The sequence below is a fragment of the Pseudochaenichthys georgianus genome, chromosome 7, assembly GCF_902827115.2.
Source record: "Pseudochaenichthys georgianus chromosome 7, fPseGeo1.2, whole genome shotgun sequence".
NCBI lineage: Eukaryota > Metazoa > Chordata > Actinopteri > Perciformes > Channichthyidae > Pseudochaenichthys > Pseudochaenichthys georgianus.
Genome location: NC_047509.1, coordinates 38,627,904 through 38,653,799, shown reverse-complemented (window position 1 = coordinate 38,653,799; position 25,896 = coordinate 38,627,904). Strand labels below are relative to the sequence as shown.

The 25,896-nt window shown below is 40.5% G+C and overlaps 1 protein-coding gene and 2 long non-coding RNA genes across 3 annotated transcripts in view; 2 read left to right on the top strand and 1 right to left on the bottom strand.

Annotated features, from left to right (window-relative positions):
- The first annotated feature begins 2,429 nt into the window (after nt 1-2,429).
- On the top strand, nt 2,430-3,985 carry LOC139434131 (uncharacterized). The gene is made up of 3 exons (XR_011643562.1): nt 2,430-2,571; nt 2,813-2,874; nt 3,185-3,985. It is a non-coding gene; the product is annotated as an uncharacterized lncRNA (long non-coding RNA).
- A 3,084-nt stretch (nt 3,986-7,069) lies between these two features.
- On the bottom strand, nt 7,070-9,128 carry LOC139434130 (uncharacterized). The gene is made up of 3 exons (XR_011643561.1): nt 8,914-9,128; nt 7,981-8,085; nt 7,070-7,634 (listed from the first exon to the last, which is right to left on the bottom strand). It is a non-coding gene; the product is annotated as an uncharacterized lncRNA (long non-coding RNA).
- A 3,957-nt stretch (nt 9,129-13,085) lies between these two features.
- Nucleotides 13,086-25,896, top strand: part of plod1a (procollagen-lysine, 2-oxoglutarate 5-dioxygenase 1a) — a 38,377-nt gene continuing 25,566 nt past the window's right edge. The window contains 3 exon segments of the mRNA XM_034088220.2: nt 13,086-13,304; nt 23,651-23,742; nt 23,942-24,075. Coding sequence (XP_033944111.1) covers nt 13,214-13,304; nt 23,651-23,742; nt 23,942-24,075 — 317 coding nt within the window. The 5' untranslated portion in view covers nt 13,086-13,213.

The following is a 25,896-nucleotide window of genomic DNA, read 5'->3' as shown; positions in this document are numbered from 1 at the left end:
CCTTTTGTAATGTCACTAGATTGTGATAGTCTCCCTGAGATGTCTCAGGAGGCTAAACATGCCTGTACCACTAAAGTGGACTGGTCCAAGCTCACAAATGAGGATAGGCTATTGTACTATGGGAGAACTGATGTCCTATTGAGTGATGGATATCTACCCAAAGTGGCAACTCTGTGTGTTGATGTGGGTTGTAATGAAAGCTCTCACCGTGAATACCTCTGTAACATGTATGATTGTATTGTGGGAGCTGTATGGGAGGCCAGTATACCGTGCTGTACCTACTCTAGGAAGAGACACAACGTCAAGCCAGGGTGGAATACACATGTGGCTGATCAATACGCTGAAGCCAAGAATGCTTTTGGGGCCTGGGTCCAGGCAGGAAGGCCCAGAGAGGGGCCTGTCCTGGATCTCAAAAAGCGTACACATGCTAGATATAAATATGCAGTTCGTTATGTCAACAAACACACAGAAACATTGAGAGCGGACTCGATGGCTGAAAAGCTCCTTCATAATGATGTGACTGGCTTCTGGAAGGAGGTGAGAGCTCTGAACAGGGCCAGTACGTCATTACCGTGTACCATAGAGGGAGTATCTGGAGCCGATAACATAGCTGAGATGTGGAGGCAACATTACTCTACTATACTTAATTGTGTTAAAAGTGACCCCTACAAAGTTGGTAGTGTTGTGAAAAGTGACACAGTGGGAATCACAGCTAAAGAGGTTTATCGAGCAATTGAACAGCTAGCTGATAACAAAGCATGCGGCTCTGACCGAATCACTGCAGAGCACCTTAAACTGGCAAGCCCGAAGGTTGCAGTTCTTCTTGCCATTTGTTTTACCGGCCTCATGACTCATGGTATGTTGCCAGACTCCATGTTGACGGTTACCTTGGTCCCTGTCATTAAGGACAAAGCGGGCAAGGTAGGGAGCTTGGATAACTATAGACCAATTGCTCTGGCCAGTGTGTTATCCAAAGTCCTGGAAAGAATTTTGTTGGATAGACTATGTTCTTATTTATGTACCTCAGATAACCAGTTTGGCTTCAAGGCTAAGCATGGCACTGAGCTATGCATCTATGCTTTGAAGGAAATGGTAGAAACATATAGAAGACAGAATTCCACTGTTCTGATTGGTTTCATTGATGCCTCGAAGGCTTTTGACCGAGTTAACCATCATAAACTGTTTTTAAAATTGAGACAAAGAGGTGTGCCTAACAGTATAATTAGGATCCTGGCTTATTGGTATGCCAACCAGAGCATGCGGATCAAATGGGGGAATGCAGTCTCGGCGCCATTTGGTGTTGGTAATGGAGTCCGCCAGGGGGGGCTCCTCTCACCGAGCCTTTTTAATATCTATATGAATGATCTATCAGATGATTTAAGTGTCTGTAAAACAGGGTGTGTGATTGGTAATGTGATTGTAAACCATCTTATGTATGCCGATGATCTGGCAATTGTTTCTCCTAGCAGTGCTGGTTTTCAACAGTTGCTAAATGTTTGTTCTGATTACGGAGTCAAATTTGACGTTAAATACAATGCTAAGAAGAGCGCTGTAATGATCTGTAGAGCAACAGGGGATAAGAACCTTTGTTTTCCACCATTCTACCTGTCAGGACAGGTTCTGTCTGTTTGCTGTAACACGAAGTATCTGGGAGACATCATCACAGATGAAATGGCTGATGATGATGACATGTATAGACAGCGGCGTGTCTTATATATACAAGCCAACATGTTGGCTAGAACATTCTCTTGGTGTTCAGATAAGGTTAAGGTGAACCTCTTTAGAGCGTATTGCACTCCTCTCTCTACTGCCCCCTTGTGGGTCAAGTATAAGAAGGCGAGCCTCCGGAAGCTCCAGGTTGCATATAATGACTGTTTGCGTATACTGCTTAGAAAACCAAGGTGGTGCAGTGCAAGTGAAATGTTCTGTAATGCACGAGTCAACACGTTCCATGCTCTTTTGAGAGGTCTGATGTACAAATTCATCTGTCGATTGAATGTTTCTCATAACTCTGTCATTATGCTGCTTTCAAATCCGTGTCTCAGTGCTGTACGATACCAGTCACCTCTGTGGAAACATTGGTATGGCTGCCTTTTTTTAGTTTGTATTTGAGTGTTGTATGTTTTGTAATAATGGACCAAGAGTCTCTTTAAATAAAGATGATGATGATGATGATGATGATGATATATGACGTTTGCAGAAAACCCCCCCCCCGTGAAAATCAGTTTTGTATTCAGCGAGTTATGATTGATAAAATGCGCTGACACTTCATTGCGCCTGCCAGACAGATTACATGAGTGGAGCGGGTGACCGGTCCAAGATGGCGGCCCCACGGCTCGTCAGCGCCAATAGGCAGCAGCGGTCGATGCGGCGTCTACTCTTTATATGTCTATGGTGCTGAGGCGGAGCCGAGGTTGGACAAGGCGGGACCTGCTGCCACCGAGCGTGACGTTCCAGACCTAGCTCAGGCTAAGAAGCTAAGCTAACATGCTCTATTCAGTATTAAGCTAACAATCTATGCTAACAACCCAGCTTGAGGTCACTGCTCCTCGTTCCCGGCATATTCTGAAGGTAAGATACCCTGTAACTTTACAAAACTTGTTCTTTTGATTTAAATGTTCTTGAACCTACACTATACAATTGTTTTTTAAGTGCTTCACCGTTTTTCAAATATAAATGTCATTTGTAACTAAACTTTGTAAACTAGCAGAGATATGGCCAGTGTTGCGTGAATTAAATGTGATTAATGAAATATGACTGTAGAAAAAGAAAGGTGCTTTTATATTGATTAAACCATTTTTATTTATTTCAGCATTAAGAAAAATGAAGATGGCAACCTCCTCCACGCCAAACTGCACAACCTGTAAATTGATGGTCCTGGCTTACTTTACATGACTTCAGATGGTTGACATTACACACAAACATACTTTACATATACATGTGTGCATAATTGTAGATAAACAGCACACAGTATATAAATATATATATATATATATATAAACTGTGTGCTGTTAATCTGTTTTTTGAGGTTTTGCTCTCTTGTTACTTTTAACCATACAGGTGTGATTTCATAGTTATTTTGCATGTTATTGTCAAAGGAACAAAATGAGAAACCCTTTATAATTGATTTGATATTCCTCATGATCTGAAGCATTTGTTGCTCTCATTTATTTTCCTCCCATAGTGACTGTATGGATAATCGGAGACAGCTATGTCCGGCATGGAGCCCAGAGAGCTACAGAGACCATCGGCAGCAACCTTGGCCTCGACCTGAGGGTGTGCTGGTTCGGTTGGGGTGGACTGCGCTGGAGAGGTGTCCTCCCTTTCTTTTCCTACTCCCTGCGAGGAAGAGCAGTCCCGGATGTCCTCCTCATCCACTGTGGCGGCAATGACTTGGGGGATGTGCCCAGTGTTCAGTTGCTGAACCAGATGAAGGAGGACCTGCACCAGCTTCACCATCGGCACCCTGGCATGAAGATCATGCTCTCCCAGATGAACCAGAGTCGCCGGTGGAGGGCTGGTGCAAATCCTGTCAAAATGGACAAGGCCCGGAAGTTTGTTAACAGTGGTATGGCTACTTTTGTTCATAGCCTAAATGGTGCCATTGTTGACCACTCCAACATTAGACATGACAGTCCTGGGCTGTTTTTGCGAGATGGAGTTCATTTCACCCCTTGGGGAAATGATATTTTTTGTAAAGTCACTAGCCAATTGCCTGAAAGACCACTTCCAAAGACTGTGAACTGCTAACATGTCAGTATCACTGTTTTTGGATTTGGCCTTTAGAGTATGTATTCTAAGGCCCTTGCTAAGCCCAGACTGTCATGGCTAATGTTGAGTTAGATATTACATCTGTAGCCATAACACTGTTAACATGGCTGCTCTTCCTCTTCCCCACATCCCACCCCCCCCTCTTACCCCCATTGGACTCTGCAGCTCTCCAGGCCCATGCTGGGCATGGCTGTCTGTCAAACCTTTTATTTTGTATTTGTTATGATGTTTTTTGTTATTTTATTTGTTAAAATAATTATGTATTTATGTAAATATTGAAAATAAATTACATTCATATTTTCACTTCTTTTGTCTACTGCTTACTGAAAATGTTAGCTATCACATCCAAATGGGACTATCAAATGAAAGGATAAGCTTACCATACAATACAGAAAACATTACACATTAAGGCTCAAATCTTTTCCCAAGCCGGAGCAGTCTGAAAAGAGTCCCAAGTTTAAAAACACAAAATCTTGACAATGAATACTACACTGTCATTTGTCAGTGACAATGCAAACAACAGGAAGGTCTCCCCTAGTCCCATGTATGTTGGCATCAATGTCATAAGCATACCATAGAATGTAATTATGAAGTGCAATACCCACAATCCCTACAGGGTCGTACCGTCACAGAAGATAATACCTTTTAGAGAGTTTCTAAATTGTTCAGTATGCAGATAAATATTTGTTTTACAATAGAACATTTTTTCTCTATAAATGTTCCCACATGTTGTGAGCATCTACTTTAAATCTTTTGTCAACAAATAAAAAACATCTTAATTTCCTTTAGGACAACATTTTGTTCATAACACCACTACATTAACAATAAGCATAGGAAAATGATAACTGTCAACATTTAAGATTGTGCTTTTACTCTTTATTTAATCAGATCTATTTACATTGAAAATGTGATAAATACACAAGCCACATTGAAAGTTACATCTTGCATTTTATGAAAAGTAAAGGTTTCGAATCATTGTATGACTTAAAGGGATAGTGGAAATCCGCGAATTTTGGGTTTAACTTATGTATTTTTATTAAAATAAGCATAATAAACCATTTTTTTTAATTTCATGCGCCTAGTTTCATTTTATTTTCAATTTTACTGCTCCCGACCACGCCCTCTCAATGAAACGAAATACTTCGGGAATCTTCGGGTGATGACGAAAACAAAGGAAGACGGGCACAAACATTGGACGAGGCACGAGCATTTTATTATGTTTTCTGGCTGATTTAATGCATCATTAGCCTGTACCATTGTGTACAACGCCATTTATTGCCTGTCGATTAGGCGACCGGAGGCCTCGTCATCCGATAATCCGGTACAGTGTCGAATGTGTACACTACAGTCATCATATAGACATGATAGACTAACAGTACTGTGAGTACAGCCTACACTTGACAGGCAGCCTGGCTAGCCTAGGATTAGGACCATACTACGTCAAAAGACCGATTGGCTCTAGCTGTATATCATGCTAGTATACAATTCATTTAAATGTATTCATGTAATTAATGCCCATAAGGCTGTTACATATACAATAATAAATGTGACAAGATAATTTATGTGAACCTGACCCTGGTATGTTATGAAATGTACCCTACATGCAGTCATCCTCGGGCATAGCCATAGGCCTACAGTGCATGCATGCCAACTTTTGCAATATATAATATAGCGCCTAGCGTGAGCTATGCTTAGGGACCTACCAGTCAAGATTATTTGTACGTAGGGGTGCATCATCTGGCGCCTGGTCCTGGTCATCCTCGCCATTGCCCATGCCGTGAACTAACTCCATCACCTCGGGCTCGAACAAATAAGGACGTAATGGTCCATCGTCTGGCTCAATATTCTCACCATCGTCGCTTACTGAACCGGATTCAGATTCAGTTCCTAAAACTACATTTTCGCAGGAAAGCCGAGAGGATGTTTCTGACTCGCTATCATCACTGGATACCTCGTACAATCCTTCTTCTTTGTCTGGTATATTTGCCCTTCCACGTTCATTCTGCATAGACGCCATGGTTTGTTATTGTTTCGTCTTCCTGAGTTTTCCTCACTTCCGGTTTGGCTGACTCGATCATTTCGTTTCTAAAAAATATCGGGGAAGCTGCAATAAAGTGCTTCTAACATGCGTAAGGCAATTATTATATTTTTGTAATCAGGTGTGATTGTTTTGGTACGTAATTATGCTTGTATATAAGTTAAAACGAAACTATTTGGGGTTCAATTTCCACTATCCCTTTAAGTACACTACAAAATAAATTAAAGATGTGCAACAACTGTATCAGTAATTAAAATGATATAACTTATGCACAGGCTTGGGAGGGCTACTTGCCAAAAACACAACCAGTAACTTAATGTGAGTATCAAGATATAAAAGTAATGTAACCTGATAACTTTCTTTTTGTTTTGGATTACTTCAATATCAAATGTAATGCAAATAAACACAGGAGAGAAGAAATATGAATATGATTTTTTTACTTAAAATGTATAATATAATACCATAAAGCAGATTCAGGCAGTAGGTGTAGAGCAGGGGTGGGGAACCTTTTTCCTCTCAAGGGCCATTTACATTTTTTCAACATCCTCCGAGGGCCGTACAAATGATTGACCTCTGCTTAAAAATACTAAAATCACAGCCCATTCATTTGGCCTTTCTTTCATGCTGTGCAAAGAAAAAGCAACCTCTTAATCCAGATATTTTACCATGACTTTCCTATCAATGTAGACATGATTTAAGTGAGTGGGGGGGGGGGGGAGATTTTTTTTTTAAATGTTGAAGTTAAAAGCACCAATCTGGTGCACTTTGAGAGCAAAACTAAGAGATCTATGGATACATCTCTCAACACCCAGATGAAACAGAACTGGAAGCAGATTTCTTTTTCTTTATGGATATTTTACAAATCATTCCCCTTTCAAACTGTATTCTTGTTCATTTATAACAACTTTTTTTTACTGTCATATAGGATTTTATACCTGTTTTTCCTTTAGTCTCTTATTTTTTTAGAACTATACTGATCATATAAAGATGTGCCTTTACCTCACCGGTTGTAGGAAAAGCTTCTTATATTCGTTAGTATAGCTAGCTAACCAGATGCTAATAACAACAAAGTGATTGACTGTAGGCCTATGATCAGTATGACAGATGAACAGATCGCCACTGGGCTTTCAACTAAAGACACAGCCACGCAAAAACTGCGGCATGTGTACGGCTCCTTATGGAAAGGGCCTACTGCGATTTGTGAAGTCCCGGCCCGGAACTGCATCCCTGTCAGACGAGACATATACCACGTGATGACACGTTATGCTCGTGTTGTGTTCAAGGACCCTGACCTTGGCCAGAAAAAACAGGTACTCGCTTGTTTAATTTGTTTGCGGTCTAGATTTATTTAATTTTGTTCTTTTTTGCGTGTGTTTATAAATGACCTCGAGGGCCGTACCAAAAGGTCTCGCGGGCCATATACGGCCCGGGGGCCGGAGGTTCCCCACCCCTGGTGTAGAGATTCACAATTAAAGTATTATCCTCCAGAACAGTACGGCTTCCAGAGAAGAGATACCATTTGATCATTTTACAACAACCACTATCTGCTCTTTTTAGGTTTTGAATAAGATTGTAATCCTGAGTTTCCCTATTATTAAAAAAAGTAAAACTAATGCGATTACATCTCTTCCTATGTAACTAAGGATTACACTTTCATTTTTTTCTATACGATCTTGATTCGTGTTCGATGTAATCCATTACTATCTAAGCCAATACAAGTCATAACTTTTGGAAAATTGTCTCAAGTTATAAATTATGCCTTCAATCTCTTTCACGTGGAGAAGACATCCCATTGGCCGAGGCGTTGCAACTTCCCTCAAGCGTCCTACATGAAAGAAAGATCACATGTTAGAAATGTGTGCACAAACTATTCAGTACGACCCGTCTTAGTTTAAAGCCCACGTGTAAGAGTGAACAGAGGCGGAGTCTGCCTGTTTTCCAATTTGTTTTGTTTGTTGGCTGCTGCTGCCCAAACCAACACCCTCCTCACAAGCATTGACTGTTGGAATGTCATTACGCTCCACATGTGGAACAACAAAGGCTTCTTCAGGCATGCCTTGTATCATAATGATATTGCTCTGATCAGCAGCAAGACTGTTTTCACCACTACCATGGTCTACATCTGCAACCTCCTCATTGCTGTTAACAGTCGAACTAGGAGTGTCACTTACCTCGTCATTGTTACTCACCCTGCTTTTCCTTCCAGGCTGTTGTTCTTTGCCATTGGTGAAATAGAAAATGGTGGGCACTGCAGTGTTTTTCAGGCATCTCCTTCCCTAATAAAAATAATAAACAAAAACACATAAAATAACTTTTTAAGGTCTGTAGATATTCAACTTTCTTTTGAATAATGTTGTTTTAAATGTAAGAGTGCACTATAAAAGACAATAGAGGGCCAACATGTTAACTATGCAGTTAATCCATTCAACAATTACGTGTTTCCAAGATTCAGATTCAAAGGATTTATGTCATAGCACATAGGCTACAGTGTGGGAATGGCAATGAAAATCATCTGTCCCGAGCTCCTCCAACAATGCAACAGTTATATAAGACATAAAACAATAAAAGAAATTCAAAATTAAATTAAGAATAATAAATTAGTGCAGGCAGAAATCTATATACACGTAAATATAATAAGACATATGCAAGAACAGAATGTAAAGATAAATATTGTATAGTAAAATTAAATTAAATCATTTTTTTTTTACAGTGATAGCTGTTAAGATAAAGAAGTTATAAGATGACAACAGATGAATGAATGTTGCTATTAAAATAATGTAAAAAAAAGGTAATATAATTCATCTGTTTTTAACATAGAGTATGTGGGGGGAAATGGCAATTCTCTATCTATGATAAAGAGTCTTTGCATAAATTGAAGAGAAATGTGATGGTTTGCAAACAAATCTATTTCTATTTTTCTTTACTTAACTGGCAAAATCTTAATTTGGCCTTTAATAAAAAGAACATTACTCATCACTGATGTGCAAGCTGTGCCATAACAATTATTTAGCATTGTATGATGTATAACATGTATTTAATTAGTAACAACAATTTACACTCACAAATGGAACCAAGTTATTTTGTTTTTAAAAAAGGATCTGTACCCATGAGTCCGTGCTGAAGGGATGACTCTCAAAGTGTGCACTGCACAGGCGAGAAGAAACGTTGGGGGTCCATGTATTCCTCCGGATGTTCAGCACCCACTGGTCCAGCCTGTCTGGATCACCTAAAGGAAACCTTTATTCAAAAATACATGAAAACCGACCCAAAGACAACAGGAGGGTTAATGCCATATTCACTTAGTAACGCATGAACAACTTTTACAAATATTTCTATATAGTCTGTGTTGGTAAATGTAATCTAGGTTGCACATTTCCTGCTGAAATACATGCATGGGCCTACCAAGTTACTGCGTGGCACTTTGGTTTTGATAAAACAGTGTAGTTCCACTATATAAACGTTACATTCATAATCAAACGAGATAATATGCAAGATAAATAGCTATTTGTTGTTATTCTTAATGCTTGTCATTCACACGTTAATAAAATAAGTACCGATACATAGCAGAACAATTGTGGCGATGTTCAGCTTAATAAGCCTTGTTCAACATCATTTCTTTAGCTAATACTATAACGGGCTGCAGGCGAACCAAGTCCGCGTTTCGCTGCATTCCTTGATCTCCAGTTATAACGCCGGGCTCCGCCGCTGGTCGAAGCTAACGGAGCCGCAAAGGGCTAGCTACGGCTCCGGTTAGCTTCGGCGGCGGACTCCGGCGGCCACCACTGGGATAATTGGGTCCCCTTTTAACATTTGCTCCCATTTAGCATTATGGGCGTCATAGCCATAGACTATAAAAGTCTTACCCAAGGCTGGATCATAAACTAAACTGTATATATATATATATATATATATATATACACATGCATAAAGCGTTACGTCCTTAGCTAGCTACATAACAAGCTAAGCTAACAAGCACACAAACACCTGCTAACGGGGTTAACATGTATAATATTATCATTTTACTCACCGAAAAAAGCTGTGAGTAGACTTCTTGGAAGTTCTGTTAGTACATTCAAGCGCACAGCACGACATCTTAATTGTCTGGTATATCACCACACGAACACGGCTAAAGCTAAAGGGTCAAGTACAGTACTATGACTAACTAACGTTGTAGCCTCTATGGTTGTAGCCTAGCAGAGTGGACAAGTTGCTGTTAGCTGACAGTGAGGCATGAAGTGTCCATCAACGTGACCACGCCCTAATGTATGCACAAACTTTAAGACCTAATATAAATAAAAGGGTCGCGTTAGAAAACAATTCACTCACAGATCCATAATCATGAAGGTGGAATCTAACTATATCGATAATAAAATGTATGGAGCCAGGGAGAGAAACATGTTTTTTTCCGCTGTAAAGTTGGGCATTTTAACATGGGGGTCTATGGAAATTGCTCCTTTCTGCAGCCATCGCCTATCGGCCAATATATGAACTGCAGTGTGTGGCACTTCCGTATTGGCTTCCCGGCTCTTCCCCAGAGTTTGCCGCTTGGTTAAAAAGCTGTCAAGTTTACAGTGATAACAAAATAAAATATACTGCTGTTTCCGGTTTAGTTTACGACGAATGTTATTTTGTTATTGTTTTGATATTTGTAACACAAAAGCGATTGAAAAAACCCATAGCAACACAGCAAAGATGGTCTTAACATGACCCAGCGGTCTAGAATTTAATAAAAAAACAATAATATTAAAACTAAATATTACTACTAACTTTATTGTGAAATTAAAACAGAACTGTAAAAGAATAGTTTCCGGTCTATTCTGATGTCCGATCTTTGGAGATAAATAAAGAACTACGACAGATGTGTAATATTCAATGCAGCCAAACCATTTATTACAATGTATGATTTTCTCTTTTACGAAACGTTTTCATATGGAATGCAGTTGGAGGTCAACCAATCACAGAGCTTGAGGACTGATCACGGGGTTTGTCAAGCTAAGCACATGGTGTAGTCCCAAACGATAGCTGAGAATTCTGGGTAGTGTAGTGTCTTCTGCCATCCAAAAACTCCGAAAAAATATTTGTTTCTCCGAATCGAAGGGGGAAAATACAAAAGCATTGTTCACAATTCAAACCAATCAATGTTGTGTAATTAACAAGGATAATCTGGTGTTTTTAGTCGATGATTAGTTCAGATATCACTGTAAAATCAATCGACAGTAAGGAGAAAATTTACTTCCGGGTGTAAAATTCTCCGTTATACCATGGGAATGGACGCTCGTAATATCTTTTAAATAACGTTAACTAAAGGGAACAATCTATTTGACACAGCTGAAGCTCTGGTCTTCCTTAAAAACTAACTAATTTAATAAAAATCACAGTTGCATTACACACAATGCACTGTTTTTTGAGAACACAAAATCGTAACTAATGTAATTTTTACATTCTGACGAAAAATAAAAATAATTATGAATACAAATAAAATAAAATAAACCTCCCGTGAGTTACTACAAGCTATAAAGTAGATTTAAAAAACGTTGTATAGAATAAAAGCTCACTGCGGGACGTTGTAGAAATGCGTGTGTGCACCACGACAAAGGAGCCTCATTCACTTTACATTGGGGTTGTTTGCGTGGTGCCGACACGTAAATGTAACAAAGTTCGTGACTCCACCACGCATTGTGGTGTTAAGAAATCGTGGTGGAGTCACGCATTCTGGTGAGATCAGGTTGGCTGCGAGTGTGGCTACAGACACTCCGTCACGGAGGGGTAGGGTCGAGGGAGTGATTTGGGATTGGGCCTTAGACAAAAAATGTAAATTAATAACTCAAATACAACTCTAAACATCTTTCATTGTGTTACTATTTTGTAAAGCTCTTTTAGTTTTAAACCTGATGTTTATAAGCTTCTTAGTTTTTACAACAGTCTGTAAATATACACAACTTTATAAGTTGAAGATGAAGTCCATTTTCCTATCCTTCTGGACACAAATCTCTATTACTTTTTTGTAAAAGTCCTCCTTATGTTCTTGTAGTTTCAAAAGTCTATCATAAATCTAATCTAATCAATAGATTTATGATTAGAAAATTATAAAAGTAGGGTAGACATGTGGATATTATCCGGCTGAACACAACGTGCATTTATCTAACAGCTACGTTTCCCACAGATCTTATTTTGAGCTATTTTCTAAAATCCTATGGAGAAATCTCATTGCTTTTTGTGGAGGGAAGCCATGCGCAGCTTACTTCCGGGTTTTAGGACGCGTCACTGCAGCTTTCTCGTCTCCTCTTCACACACCACACTTTTCGCGGCACACGTACTTACAGCCAATCAGCTCTGAATGATGTGAGATGACGTATGGTGGGGATGGCAGCACTATGCCCCTCTGGTCATTCTTTTTTTGCCACACACATTAAATAGGACAATACTCTGAGCATGCGCAGTGTAGTTTTTATAGTCACCATTGACTTAAACAGGGAGAGGAAGGGGCAGGATCGGGTTTTGTCCCACATGGCTCTAAACAGCTCAATAGGCACACACTGTAGACACTAATTAGAAGAACATAGACTAAAACAGAAATGTACAGACGAATCAGATGATTAAACATGATCTTAAAATATATTTAATATATTTTTTAATTTATTTTTTGCATTTTTTTGTAATCATTATTGTTAATACTTTCTGCTGACACTAGGTGGGGCTGAGTACTTCTCCCACCTCTGCCCCTCTCTCCACTGCATGTCAGCAGGGAAACACAGAGTATGACTAAACAGTAGTTTATTAGACATAGTTAAAATGAACAACAATAATGAGAGACTTGTCTTGTAAGGCTACTGTTGATTTTCAAAGACTCTACTCTAATAAGATAATTTTACCTTTCGGTGAGTTTTTACATATCATTTTTTTCTTCCCAAAAGATTATGTGAAATTACAAATAGATAAACACAGGTTGAGGATGCTACGTGTAAGCGCTCATGTCCGCAGAACAGCTGGATCATCAGCTTCTCATGTCCCATTTCGGAAGTGGGCGTTGCAGAATTATACAGTTTGAGGCATGATGCTTGAAACCGTTTTTTTATTTCATCACCTAATTTATATTTTATTTAATTCATATTGAATACATTGGGTTTCCATTAATACAAAATCACGCACTACTGTTTCACCCGAGCTATTCTTCGAGGCCTATTCCTTGTTTAAACAGACAGTTTGTTGTATGGAGAGAGAGAAAGGAAGGGGAGGGGGAGGTAAACACAGACTGAGAGGGAGGGAGAAGGGGGGCAGATGGTGGAAAAGTTAAAACAGTCGAGCTAAGTTTGCCTCCTCGCTCCGCACCGGCTGCAGAAGTGTACCGTCCAGTTTGCACCGGGACTTGTGAACGCCCGGACTTTATAACGTGAACTTGGCAAAATGAGACTTCAGCGCGTGCTTTTGTTTTTAGCTTTATCTGTCTGCCCACTTTTCTCTCTGACTAACTGTGAAGAGCAGCGAGTCCCCGAAGGTGAGTAAAGTCAGGAATGCTGCCAGAACTCACTGACATCCATGTTATACACATTTGTAACTAAAAAGGGCGTTTGATAAAGTCAACATTATATAACAGTGAAGTAAAGTGCACGCGAGGTCGGCATTGACTGGGACTCCCGAGCTCGTGTGGTCCCGGTGGAAGGAAAACTCGCACGTTAACGTTACTCCTGATTATGGACGAGCCATTAAACGACTGAAATATTCGGTTAAGTTACAACACGTAGCAAGACTTGGCAGTAAGTAGCCTAAACCAAATAGTAAGAATGCACAGTTATAGTGTGTATTTATGTTAGCTACAGAAAAGCCTGTCCGTTAGAAAAACTGGGATTTGTTGATACATGTGTTGCTTGTGGCACTTAAAGTATGCCGAAAAGTAATTTACAATTCGCAAAAGACATTAAGTACGTTGTGGTTTAACACGTATTTTCAAATCAAAAGGAAGTATTGGGAAGACAATTCAGTTTCACATTATTCCCATTCTTTAAATGGGAGATAAAGTTGCACGTAGGAGCCGCTGAGGAGGAGGCTGTGTCGCTGACGTGGACGGGCTGCTACAAGCAGCGCCGCTACTAATACAACTGTAGCCTGCAGCTAGGCTATATTAGCATGTGTAGTGTAGGAGTAGGATGAATGACTGTTATGAAACAATTCAGAACACACTTTGCAATTTTCTTTGTCTCAAAAAGTTTGAAGATATATGTGTTGTTGCTGCTTAAAACCCTCTGGTTTATATAAGACATTACTGTAGAATGTATTCAGAAAAAGTTGACTTTTAAATAATACACCTTCTCCCTCCGGAATTGAACAGACATTAAATAGGACACACTAGGCTACAATAAATGACCTAGTAGGAGAACAAAATATTAGACAATAGCAAACATTATGTGCAGACAGGCAGCTCCCAGGATTCTGAGAGACCCTTGTGGGTGGACCCATTTTGGCTCCCCAGAAAGAAAGTTGTATAGCCTAAATGTGTTACAGATAAATGCATCCATCTGCTGCACTCTGAAGGCATCATTAAGTTAGGTCAACGCAGCTTTTTGTGCATCTGGTTAATTATGTTGTGCTCAATTTAATCTTAAACACATTGGTATTATATTATAGATTTACAAATCTCATCCTCTGCCTTTGCCTCCACACTAACCCTCCTCACTCACAGATACACAGTGCTTATAACAAATAGTAAGGGAAATATATGAAAATCTGCAAACTAAATCCTTACCAATCAATTTCTTCACTAATGTGTTTGTAAAGGTGTGTAGTAAGATGTATTAAAAAGTTGAAGTTCAAATCCTGTATGTTTTTTCGTAACAACTGCTCAAAGTTGAGGTATCGAATACCGATTTTCGAAAAATCTAAACATTTCTGTTTGGCCTTGGGTAACTTGTGAGGGGTCAAACTATGGGTTTTTCATGATTCTGAGTTGATTGCAATCATGTATTTTTCACTAAAATCATTCCTTGGTTGAAAAAAGACCATTCCCACTCTTATATTTAAATTCAAAAGTAGCTTTATTTGTAGTTACAAGTAGTTACAAGTGCTGATCACTTCAGGAGTCAATCTCTGAGTCTTCTCCAGACTCACCACCATCATGACTAATCTCAATTATTGCATGAAATTCCTTTACAGACTCCACATGCTGAGATGCACTTAAAGAGCTTACGAAATGCTTTTAGCACCTGTTAGTGGGCATAGTATATGATAGAGGTTGCATTTGTATTGTGGAATGTGCCATATGATTTTTTTATTATTGATCTATTTTGAATAAATCACGATTATAACAGCATACAAAAGTTGTCTGTTAGTAACAATCGTTCGTTGCGCCGGAAACATCAACTTCGGCCATTTCCGGCGGTGACGTCATGAGTGGAACACAGCTGAGCTCAGTCCCGTTTGAATGCATTGAAGGGCCAAATATTACGACAAAGGATGCACAGCAATAAGACGCCAAGAATAATTGGCAAGCGATATGTTGTATGGGGATGTGGGGCCGTCTCAACATCTGGTTATGGGATGTTTTTGTGGCCAAAAAATGATCAAATGTTGCGTATATGGACAAAACAAGTGCGTCGTACGAGGCGGACGTTTGCTAGACCAGGTAACCCGGGGTCGATGAAACCGACGATGTGTGGGCAGCACATCGAGAGATCGTGTTTCGAATAATCAACAATGCCCGCTAAGGAGAGAGAGTAAACGCTTTCTCGAAGGTTCGTTTTGCTTTCTTACAACGTTACGTTAACTCAACCTTACGTTTGCCATGAGGCTATGTTACTAGCTGTCTTAGCTAACAACAGTTAGCAGCTAACGTTTTCTGCAGTTTGTGTTTCCACTGAAAAACGTGATGTAGTTATTTAAGGGTAAGTTAACTAAACGTTATCTTACAAGTAGAGAGAGTTAAGTTGTGTTTAAAATCGTCAATGTAATGCACGTTAAAGGTTTTGTGTTGAGCATGAAGTTAGCTTTACTGTAGCTCACCAAAGGTTAGCATGTTAAGCTGCACTTTCTGTGGCAGCTCGCTTAATACAAAGAGGGATTTTGTGCTTCATTGTAAACATTTCTTACAAATGTGTGTTAATCTACCTGAAATTGTAGGGACAGTTTTTTTCTACTCAACTATACAGACCATTATTGAGGAGATGCAAAACATACTGTAAATGAGTTGGGTCTGACATATACTTTGAGTAATGTTACTATGCTGCTAAAAAATGAAACATTATCAGATGAGGACATCACCAAAGTGTGTGAGTCTGTCAGGGGATTTGATCTGTTCTCTGCATGTCGTACAGGGCCTGTACACACTGCTCTGGTATGAATTAAAAATATAATTGTAAAATGTATGTCTCTCGCTCTTGTCATCATTCAGGCTTTGCATTTGAACTCCTATGACTGGTTGCGGACTTGAAGGGAACGACTCCATGGCCTTCCTGACATCCAGGAAAAAGGTGAGATTCTAATCCATTTCAATGCCAACAGCCAGTCATTGTTTTTAACTTTTTTAATAGGATTTTTTGGGGAATTTAAGTTGTATTGGATAGTAGAGATGTACTGGAAACAGTGGAGAGGGAGGAGATGATATGCAGCAAAAGGCCGAGCCGGATGGTTGCTGCTCCGTGTGGAGCGTGTTCTATCAGGTAAATCACTTTGGTACCCAGTTATTTATGGTATTGAGTTTAAATTTAGCCTTTGGAAGGTCATTTCCGTGCATTGTAAAGACTGAAAAAACATTTATTTGTCTCAACATTCCTGTAATAATTTGTTTTTTTTATTGTTGATATTGTTTTGTTCTTTATTTTTGTTGTGAGAATCACTTTGCAATTGTGTAAGTGCTATATACATAATTATACTAATATTATTGTTGTTACCATCATTACCATTATTTAAAAAAATGTCTTTGTTTTCTTTATTTATCGCTGCAGAAAGGATCATGCCAGCCCACATCAAACACCTGATCAAGAACTTGTGAATCTTCAGGCAGAAAAGATGAAAACACCTGTTCAAAGTTCCAGTTTCCTGTACATGGAACCATGCCTGTCCTCTGTTCCACATGTCTTCAGTCAGTCCTGAGGCCTGTACTACGAAGCAGGATGTTCTCTTCGCGGCTAACTTCAGGGAAAACTCCGGCTTTCCGGTCCTACGACGCTGGTTCTCTTCTTAGCGGGCTAGATCTCCATGGTAACTTATGCTGAACGGCTAAACTGCCCCGGAGCAGGTTATGTTGCAGGCTAAGAGCTCAACTCAGTGAAAGCACCGCCTGCTGACCAATCAGAGCTCAGTGTGCAGAGTTTAAAGCGATCAAGTCATATTACAGGAGAAAGGAAACACAGAAAAGCTGCCGTCGCAGGAAAGACGGCCGGCAAAAATCACCGACTGTGTGAACGTGAACATGAACAGAATATCACCTCCATCTTCAGAGCAATCTGACTATTAGAACATTAGCGTTAAGAAAGCTTACTTAAATATCTGCCTCAACATCAGTAACCGGATCAGAGTACATTAAGTACAGTCCGCGGCATATCACTTCATAATGTATCATATATCTCCTGATCTGAGTCAGCTGAGCCGTATCTGGCCGTGCAACACTCACAGTGTCACATACTGTATGCAGAAGTATTATTTTAGCAACACGTTGAGTTGAGGAAACACTGGAGTCAGAGGTAATGAAAGTCAGATGGTGTGTTAGACGGGGCAGTGATATCATAAACCTGTTAATGTGCGCATTCAAACACTTGTTCTGTTCCCAGCTGTATTCACCTTGCAGATGCAGCTATGTGGCTTTGATCCTGATCAAGTGTTTAAGTCATGGATGTTTAAAGTTTAACTTCTTCATATTTGACTAGTATTATAGTTGACTTTTCATTCAGGAAGTATGACGCTGCGCTGTCAGCACGCTTCTCCATGTTTGTGATTGGTCGAATGCTCCAGATACCACCCCTTTCATGTGAACGCGCACCTAACTAGATAGGACACGGCTGGCTTGAGCGATCCACTTGATAACCCGCGTCGTAGGACAGTTTAGCGAGAGCACGTATGTTTTGGATTAGGCCAACCGGCTAACTCGAACATATCCAGGTTAGGTTGAACCGGCTTCGTAGTACAGGCCTCTGGACCCTATGACTCGGACACTAGTTCTACCAAGGCTTATTAGAGGTAAGAGTGGTAGGAGAGGAGTGGAGTTATCTTTGTATTTAGGCTGCAAGTCGACAAAGGTGATCAGATGCTAATAATGATCCGATTCATTTGATATTGATTGTCTGCCAATACCGAATCCTGATCCGATTCTTCTATTTCCCAGATAATACAGCTGCACCGTGTACACTAGCTCTATTTGTTTTTGCCATTGTAATTCACCATAAGCAATTGTTGACTGTAACGTCTAGACTCTATGCCAACCAACTGTAATTTGTAATGTATTATACTTTAACGGTTCTGGCAACCACAGCAGCCCAAATGTTAACGTAAATATTAAGTTTTCTTTTTACAGTGTACTTATATCTGTACATTTCTTTTCAGTTTGCTTCAAGAAGTGGCTTCAACAGACAGAAGTGCAGGCCAGATTGGGAAAGGCTGGACGCTACACAACGGGAAACATTATAGACATGAACAAGGAAAAACAACAAACACTTTCTTTGTTGCCTTGTTCTTATCATACATAGTGTTACGGTTTTTGTTACCATTTAAATATTGAATTCTATGTATTACTTTTATTTTAAATCAAATGCACCGGTTTTAGATAATATATTTATTTTGATGTGTAGGTTGATTTGCAGGTTGGTTGTTATTTGTATAATTATTGTATTGTTACTGTGTATTTTATTATATTAACTAGCTATTTATTAAATTAAAATACTATTATGAACACTATACAATGTCTTTATTTTGTAGATACCAGAATACATGACACAATGAATCTTTGTAATATATTTATGTTCTCTTGTTTAAATAATCATACCAGTATTTAATGTATGCTGGTCACCTGGAATCCTGGTAAGCTCCCAGCAGGGTATATTTAATACTATTATTAAACATAAGCTGGTGATAGATGGATAAACCAGCCCTCCTGGCCAGCTGAAGTGTCCAACACCCCTCTCCAGCCAACCATTCCAGCCTAATATATACTGGCTGGTCAATTTACAACAGCCTGACCAGCTACATGTATCTAAACTGGTTATTTCAGCAGAGTCATTATTATTGATTTACTATTTTTTGAGAATCTCTATGAATTTTAGTCAAATGTATATACCAGTCTCTGTTCTGTTGCCTGAGCCAAGTTTGCCTGCTACATTACGATGTATTATTATTGATTTACTATTTTTTGAGAATCTCTGAATTAAAGTCAAATGTATACCAGTCTGTGTTCTGTTGCCGCATCGGATCTCCGCCAAATGAGTCTTGTCTGTCACTCGATTCTGTCTCCAGAGTCCGACATCAGCCACAGAGGTAGTGTATTATTCAACAGGTGTTCTACTCGTGACGTGCGTGACGTCACTAACCGGCGAAAGCTGTTTTGTTCGGAGCGGTCGTGTAACATCGGAAGTGAGCATGGAAAGTTGTAATAAACCACGATTTATAAATACTGCGGGCATATTGTCACGAATGACATGATTTCCCATTAATAATAGTATATATATTATCGTAATAAGAAAAGTATTGTCCTTCATTTCGTAAGCTCTTTAACGCCATTCCTCTTGAAGCTGCACCGCCGGTTGCTGCAATCTCCGTTACAGTTGCAGCTTGTGAAGTGCAGTAGCTCCTCAGGAGCCATGGGGTCTAGTGTTGGTACATGGCTCATGGCTCAAATTATCAGTCGGTTGAACAACTTGAGTGAGTCAAGGTGTATCTTCTTCTCGTTGATCTTGGGAATCTTTCTGAATGATGACAGGGCTTGTACCTTTGACTTCACTTCCATGGTCGATGTCACTGACTGTCCATCCAGCTTGATCTGCGTCTCTCTCCCTATTTCTGCTGCTCTCTCAGCATTGACTGGGTCATCTCCTGTGCTCCTGAATCCTGTTGAGAAAGACACAAGCAACTCCTTGTCTCGATCGGGGTTGAATGGGTTGTAACCATTGGAGGGCAAGGTCAATTGCTTCAGCATCTCTCTTCATCTGTGTTTTGCCAAGGTCTCTGTGGAGCGGAGCATGTTTCTTGACACTTTCCTCCATGCGCTGGTTGACATTGGAGAAGTGATTAAGGGTGAGCACCCAGCACTTGTGACCAGAATCACTGTGTCTCAGCCTCCCTCTGCTCAGTCCACCTTCTGACTTGGCTGACTTCATCAATGTCTGCTCGATACAGATGTCACACCAGGTGCCGGACCAATCATGGCTGGAGTAACGGACGACATGGTTTCCATGGGCAGTGAAACTTTCGAATGTCTCCTTGTAAGCAGGCACAGTTTCAAGTTGCTTCATGAGTTGACAGTACAGCCGTGCACCCTTAGCATATTGATGATGTCCTGCAGCCGCAAAGATGTCCAGCATCCTGCTAACAATGCAGCACAGGTGGCCGTTGTGATCTGCAAGCCGCTCAGTTCTGATGAAGACCTTGATCACATCTACCATGTAGTGGTACTGCACCCAGAGAGCAGGCGTTCTTTCTCCTTCAGCAAGTCTTTTGAAGGTTTCTTCAAACCGCTGTTCAAACAGTGCCACTACTGGATCCGTGTGTCTGGCTCCCATCTTCCCTTCAGCTACCTTCTCCATGAAAGTCCTCATTTCACAGAGTTCCTCCTCGGTGAAGGCATGTTTCATGATGTGCTGATAGATGGCTGCATCGATGAGGAGGTGAGCACGGATTGCCTTGTCAAAACATCCTCCATCCAGGATGCGGTTGGCTGTCGTACTCCCTGGATAGATCAGCTGGATCAGCTCCAGTTGTCCAGAATCCTCCATGATGTTTCCAATGGATCCAAGGTAGGACTTCAGCAGGTGAAATCCACCCAACCTCGGAATGATAGGTAGATTTGTCTGTTTTATGATGTCCACAACCTTCAGCCAGATCGGAAGATCGAATGTCACTATAGTGACTCTGTCTGCAGAGAGCCGCGTGCACTCTTTGAGAGTGGTGAAGATGGTGTTGAGGTCATTAGGGTCACCTTCAATGATTGGGAGGAAGTCGATCTGTGTGCGCTGCTTGACATCATCTGCATGGATACTCTTCATCCAGCCATTCCAGTTGGAGTGTGGGAACTCAGGATCCTGGGCTTTGATCACCCACCCTGCTGCCCAGAGTGTATCGCCCGGAGTGAGGAGTAGCTGGTCTTGTGTCACAGAAGAGGCAAGCTCAGTAATGGGAAGAATGTGATGGTGTTTATCCCTGTCCTTGTTCTGTTGGTGAATGGAAGAATCTTCACTTCAGCTCCTCTGAGGATCTTAGCTTTGTCAAGTGCCTTCAACTTCACTCTGTGGACAGCTGCTGTCGTCTGGCGATCTGGCAAAGATGGTGCCGGAGAGGTGACTTTGATCCAACCCATTGAATGGAAAGGAGTGTTTCCCTGAATAGAGACAATGTTTAAATGTATATTGTCTCCGACAAACTGAGTGAATACATTGGTTGTTTCCTCAACCTCCATGGCCTCCATGACCACCCGATTGTCATGGCTAGTTTCACTTCCACTGGCTGTCATAAATGATAGATCCTCAAGTGCAGAGTCAACCGCAACCTCATCATCGATCTGCTCATCAGTTTCTTCCACAATGGTATAAAGAGTATCAGAAGTATCTTGGATGGCATCTCCATTCCTGTCATTAAGGAAGCAGTATTTGTAGTTTTGTGTCTCGGAATATGACTGTGTATCCAAGCTGGTGTAACTTGTTCAGCATCCATTTTGACCCAAATCTATGATCAAGTCGTATGGCAAGCCCCATCTGGTATGGCAAAACTCCTGATCGAGGCCGACAGGCCTTTATGAAGTTCTGCCCCCAAATGGCTACTCTTTCGTCGGTCTTCACTATTGGCCTCAGGAACATCTGAAGACTCTCAGGAACAAGAGCCAGCTTACTCTGGATGTCAGTCATACTGTGTGCTGTGGGGTATGACTTTGGGTCTAGATCGACCATGGCGATATCGTTGCATACGAACTTTAGTGCAGTCTTTATGATCTGAGTCTTCTCATCTCCATGCTCAAGATTAGCATGATGCTCTCGCAGAATGTTGTCTGTGTCATCTTTGAGGCAGAGCACATCTGCCCTTCTCTCCTGTGATGTGAAATACAAGGTGTCATGGAATTTATCTGGGAGTTTCTTCTTTAGCCAATACTTTGAATAAGAGAGGCTCTTATCTGGTGACGGATCAAACTGCTGTAGCTTTTCGTGGACTTGGTCAAGAGTCATCACCCCATGCTCGAGTTCTGAGTCTAACCAATCACAGAATTCAACAAAAACAGCCTCTCGTTCCTCATCAATTTTCTTTTGTCCTCTCTTCCTTTGTCCTCTATCTTCAGTCTTGGAGTAATGGCCACCTATCTCAAAAAGAGTTTTGCAGCGCAAATGGTACAGGGTTTCTTCTGCCACAAGGTCATTGATCCCTTCCAGACGTCCAACAACTTCAGTGCCCCAGTCATCCCCGCCACTCTGTGCTGTCTTCCGCAAGCTTGCCTTCAGTCTATCTGCAGTCAAATTATCTGGCACTCTGTATCTCTTTCTAGCTTCCTCTGGACGAGTTTTGTAAATCTGTGCAGGTTGGTTGCAAAGAATGCATACATTCTTGTACAGAAGCTGAACGGACCGTGAACTTGTAGAACTGCATGCAGAAGCTGCACTGAAGTCAGAGCAAGTGCATCTTCGCTTCTTCTTAGCTGCCTCTTTCTCTGCCTTTAATGTTTGGCCTGAGTTCTTGGTGACTTCAAGAAACCTGTTGTATAAATCATCTTTACACTTGTTGTGGTACCTGAGTCTTCCTATGTTCTGAGCCTCCTTCAAACGCTCCAAAATCTTAGCATTTTCAACTACTTGTGCTTGTTCCAAAAAAGTAGGGTAGCCTTTAGAGTTGGCTGTATCAGCCTCTGAGCTGGTGTCTCCGGGCTTTCACAGATGAAACAATTTAGCAAAGGTGGAGTCGAGTCTTCATCCATACTGCTAGACTAATATGTCCTCCAAAGTAGAATAAACATTGTATTATTCAGTCATAATATCATTATTTTGTGACATTAAAGACAATCTCATGTACAGTAGATGATTAACATTGTAATAGATATTATTGCAAAGGAAAATAGAAGATCTGCTTCACAGTAACGTTAAACACAAAAGATCCTGTCAGAGACAATACACCACTGTAACCTAATGGGCCAGAAAGCTAGCATTCAAGAAAATAAAATGGCGGGAAAGGTGGGCGTGGCCGTTTTTCCACAAAGGAATGATTTTAGTGAAAAATAAATGATTGCAATCAACTCAGAATCATGAAAAAACCCTAGTTTGACCCCTCACAAGTTACCCAAGGCCAAACTGAACATTTTAGATTTTTCAAAAATCGGTACTCGGTACCTCAACTTTGAGCAGTTGTTACGAAAAAACATACAGGATTTGAACTTCAACTTTTTAATACATCTTACTACACACCTTTACAAAGACATTAGTGAAGAAATTGATTGGTAAGGATTTAGTTTTCAGATCGGTCAAATATCTGATAAAATGCCCTTACTAAAAGTGTGTGCCTGCTTTTAAAAATTGATTATTTAAACATTTATTAGTGAATTTTCATTCGTTATTTGCTCCACAATATCAAAAAAGTAAATTTTCTTGCATTTATCTTTCAGTGAAGCCTGTGAGATAAAAATAGGCATTTGTTTCACTTTTCTAATTTTCTTTAAAATGTGATGTCTTCTAGAGAAACTTCTCATCGTGACAGTTGCAACCCAAGACACTGAAGGCTTCAAGCGTTTCTTGGTGTCGGCTAAACATTTTAACTACACTGTCAAGGTAGGAACCCCCTGTGGCTGCGTCAAGCTCCTTCCATCCTGTCTAGCCATGTAAACCCTCTCTATTTGTAAACTTTAATGATATCCTTGTTTTTACATTTGAGACTTTTGTCGAAAAAACAAGTCATATTTTTTCTTTTGGAGCAGAAAGTAATGCATTTACGAATTCATCTTATCAGTAAATGTGTGTGTGTTATAAGGTTCTTGGTCGGCGTGAAAAATGGAGGGCAGGCGACGACATGTCGGCTACAGGAGGGGGCCAGAAGGTACGACTGCTGAAAGAGGCTCTGCAGGAAATGAAGAATGAAGACACAATCATCCTTTTTACTGACAGGTACAGTGTCTTTACCACAGGCAAACACTCAGATTAAAATGTGCTTGTCAGCAGTGATGGCCAGAGTAACACCCTGACACTTAAAGTCATTATTGCTGGGCCCTGACACCAACTAACACCAGGTGGGTTTACAACCAGGGGCGGACTGGCCATTGGGAATACCGGGAGTTTTCCCGGTGGGCCGGTGCTGTGCGTGGGCTGGAGGGCCAAACAAATAAAAAAATAAAAAATTACATTTTTTATGCCAAAATCCTACCAGCCCACATTTGTAAGTGTTCCGGCCACTCCCTTTTTTTGGCAGGGAAACGGGGTTCAGGGGGAGTGGCTGTACCCGGATAGAAAAGGGGGAAGTGACGTTTGACTCAGAGGTCGCGCGGCTGTGGAGAAGAACGTGTTGCCCACATTCTGTTACTGAGTTTAGGCTAGTTAGCTAGCAGGTTTATTGTTTTGGGTGCAGTCACTTTTGCCTCCACTTGCTGTTCAAATAAATGTTGAAAGAAAAGGTAAATCTGTTTACAGTTCTGTTTCATATGGGTGTTGAGAGATGTATCCATAGATTTAGTCCCTAATTTTGCTCTCAAAGTGCACCAGATAGATGCATTTAACTTCAACATTTAAAAAGAAAAGTCTTCCAGGAGGAGCATGCCCCCGGACCCCCCTAGAGGAGGTGAGGTCCACCACCTGCCCACACCCCCTGTTAAATTGTCTCACCCACATTGAGGATGCTTCCTACGCCCATGTTTTCTTCCATGCTTCAAGTCAGGCAAATTGGGTCCAAATGTTATTGCATCAATGATCTGTTAACATTAAAATCACTAAATATATGCTGTAACTATTTTTGCTCTAGGCAACACAAGGGCTCAGGTAATGTGATTACTATGATTCGAATAATGGTCCAAAATAACATAAAACGCATAGGGTTTTTTGTTAAGTAACATACTTTCGTCGCCGGCCGGCCGATACATGCCGCGCATTAAGTGGGCCTGTCTGTCAATTAATCCCCGGGCCACTTTTTCCCCCCAGTCCGCCCCTGTTTACAACTGACAATGTGTTACTGTTCTGTGGTTATGAATACGTTATAATACACGTTATATACAATATGATATCAACCAACCAATCAATCAACCAATCAATCAATCAATCAATCAATGTTTATTTATATAGCCCAATATCACAAATGTTACATTTGTCTCAGTGGTCTTCACAGTGTGTACAGAATATCAGTATGACAATACGACACCCTCTGTCCTTAGACCCTCTGTCCTTAGACCCTCTGTCCTTAGACCCTCACATCGTACAAGGAAAAACTTCCGAAGAAAACCCAGTTTAAAGGGAAAAATGGGAGAAACCTCAGGGAGAGCAACAGAGGAGGGATCCCTCTCCCAGGACGGACAGACGTGCAATAGATGCCGTGTGTAAATTGAAAAGATAATACATTTGCAACAGATATCAATCTGAACATCTCAAACTCAAAGATGTTCAGACAGAGACAAAAAGTATAATAATTACAAAAATGATATAGCGACTGTGTCTGTAAGATCTCATTCTTACTTTGTAATTGTTTGCATTCCGTTGCCTCTGAGTAGGGTTGGGAGGATTACTTTAAAATTGTATTCCGTTACACTTACTTATTAACTGTAAACAATGTAATCAGTAACTTAATCTGAGTGTCAAAATATAAAAGTAATGTAATCTGATTACTTTTCCATTACTTTTGGATTATGTCAATATGAAATGCAATGCAAATAAACAAGAGAAAAAATATGTTTTATGCTTAAGTGTATTATGTAAAACAACAGAACAATGTGACCTTTGGAAAGA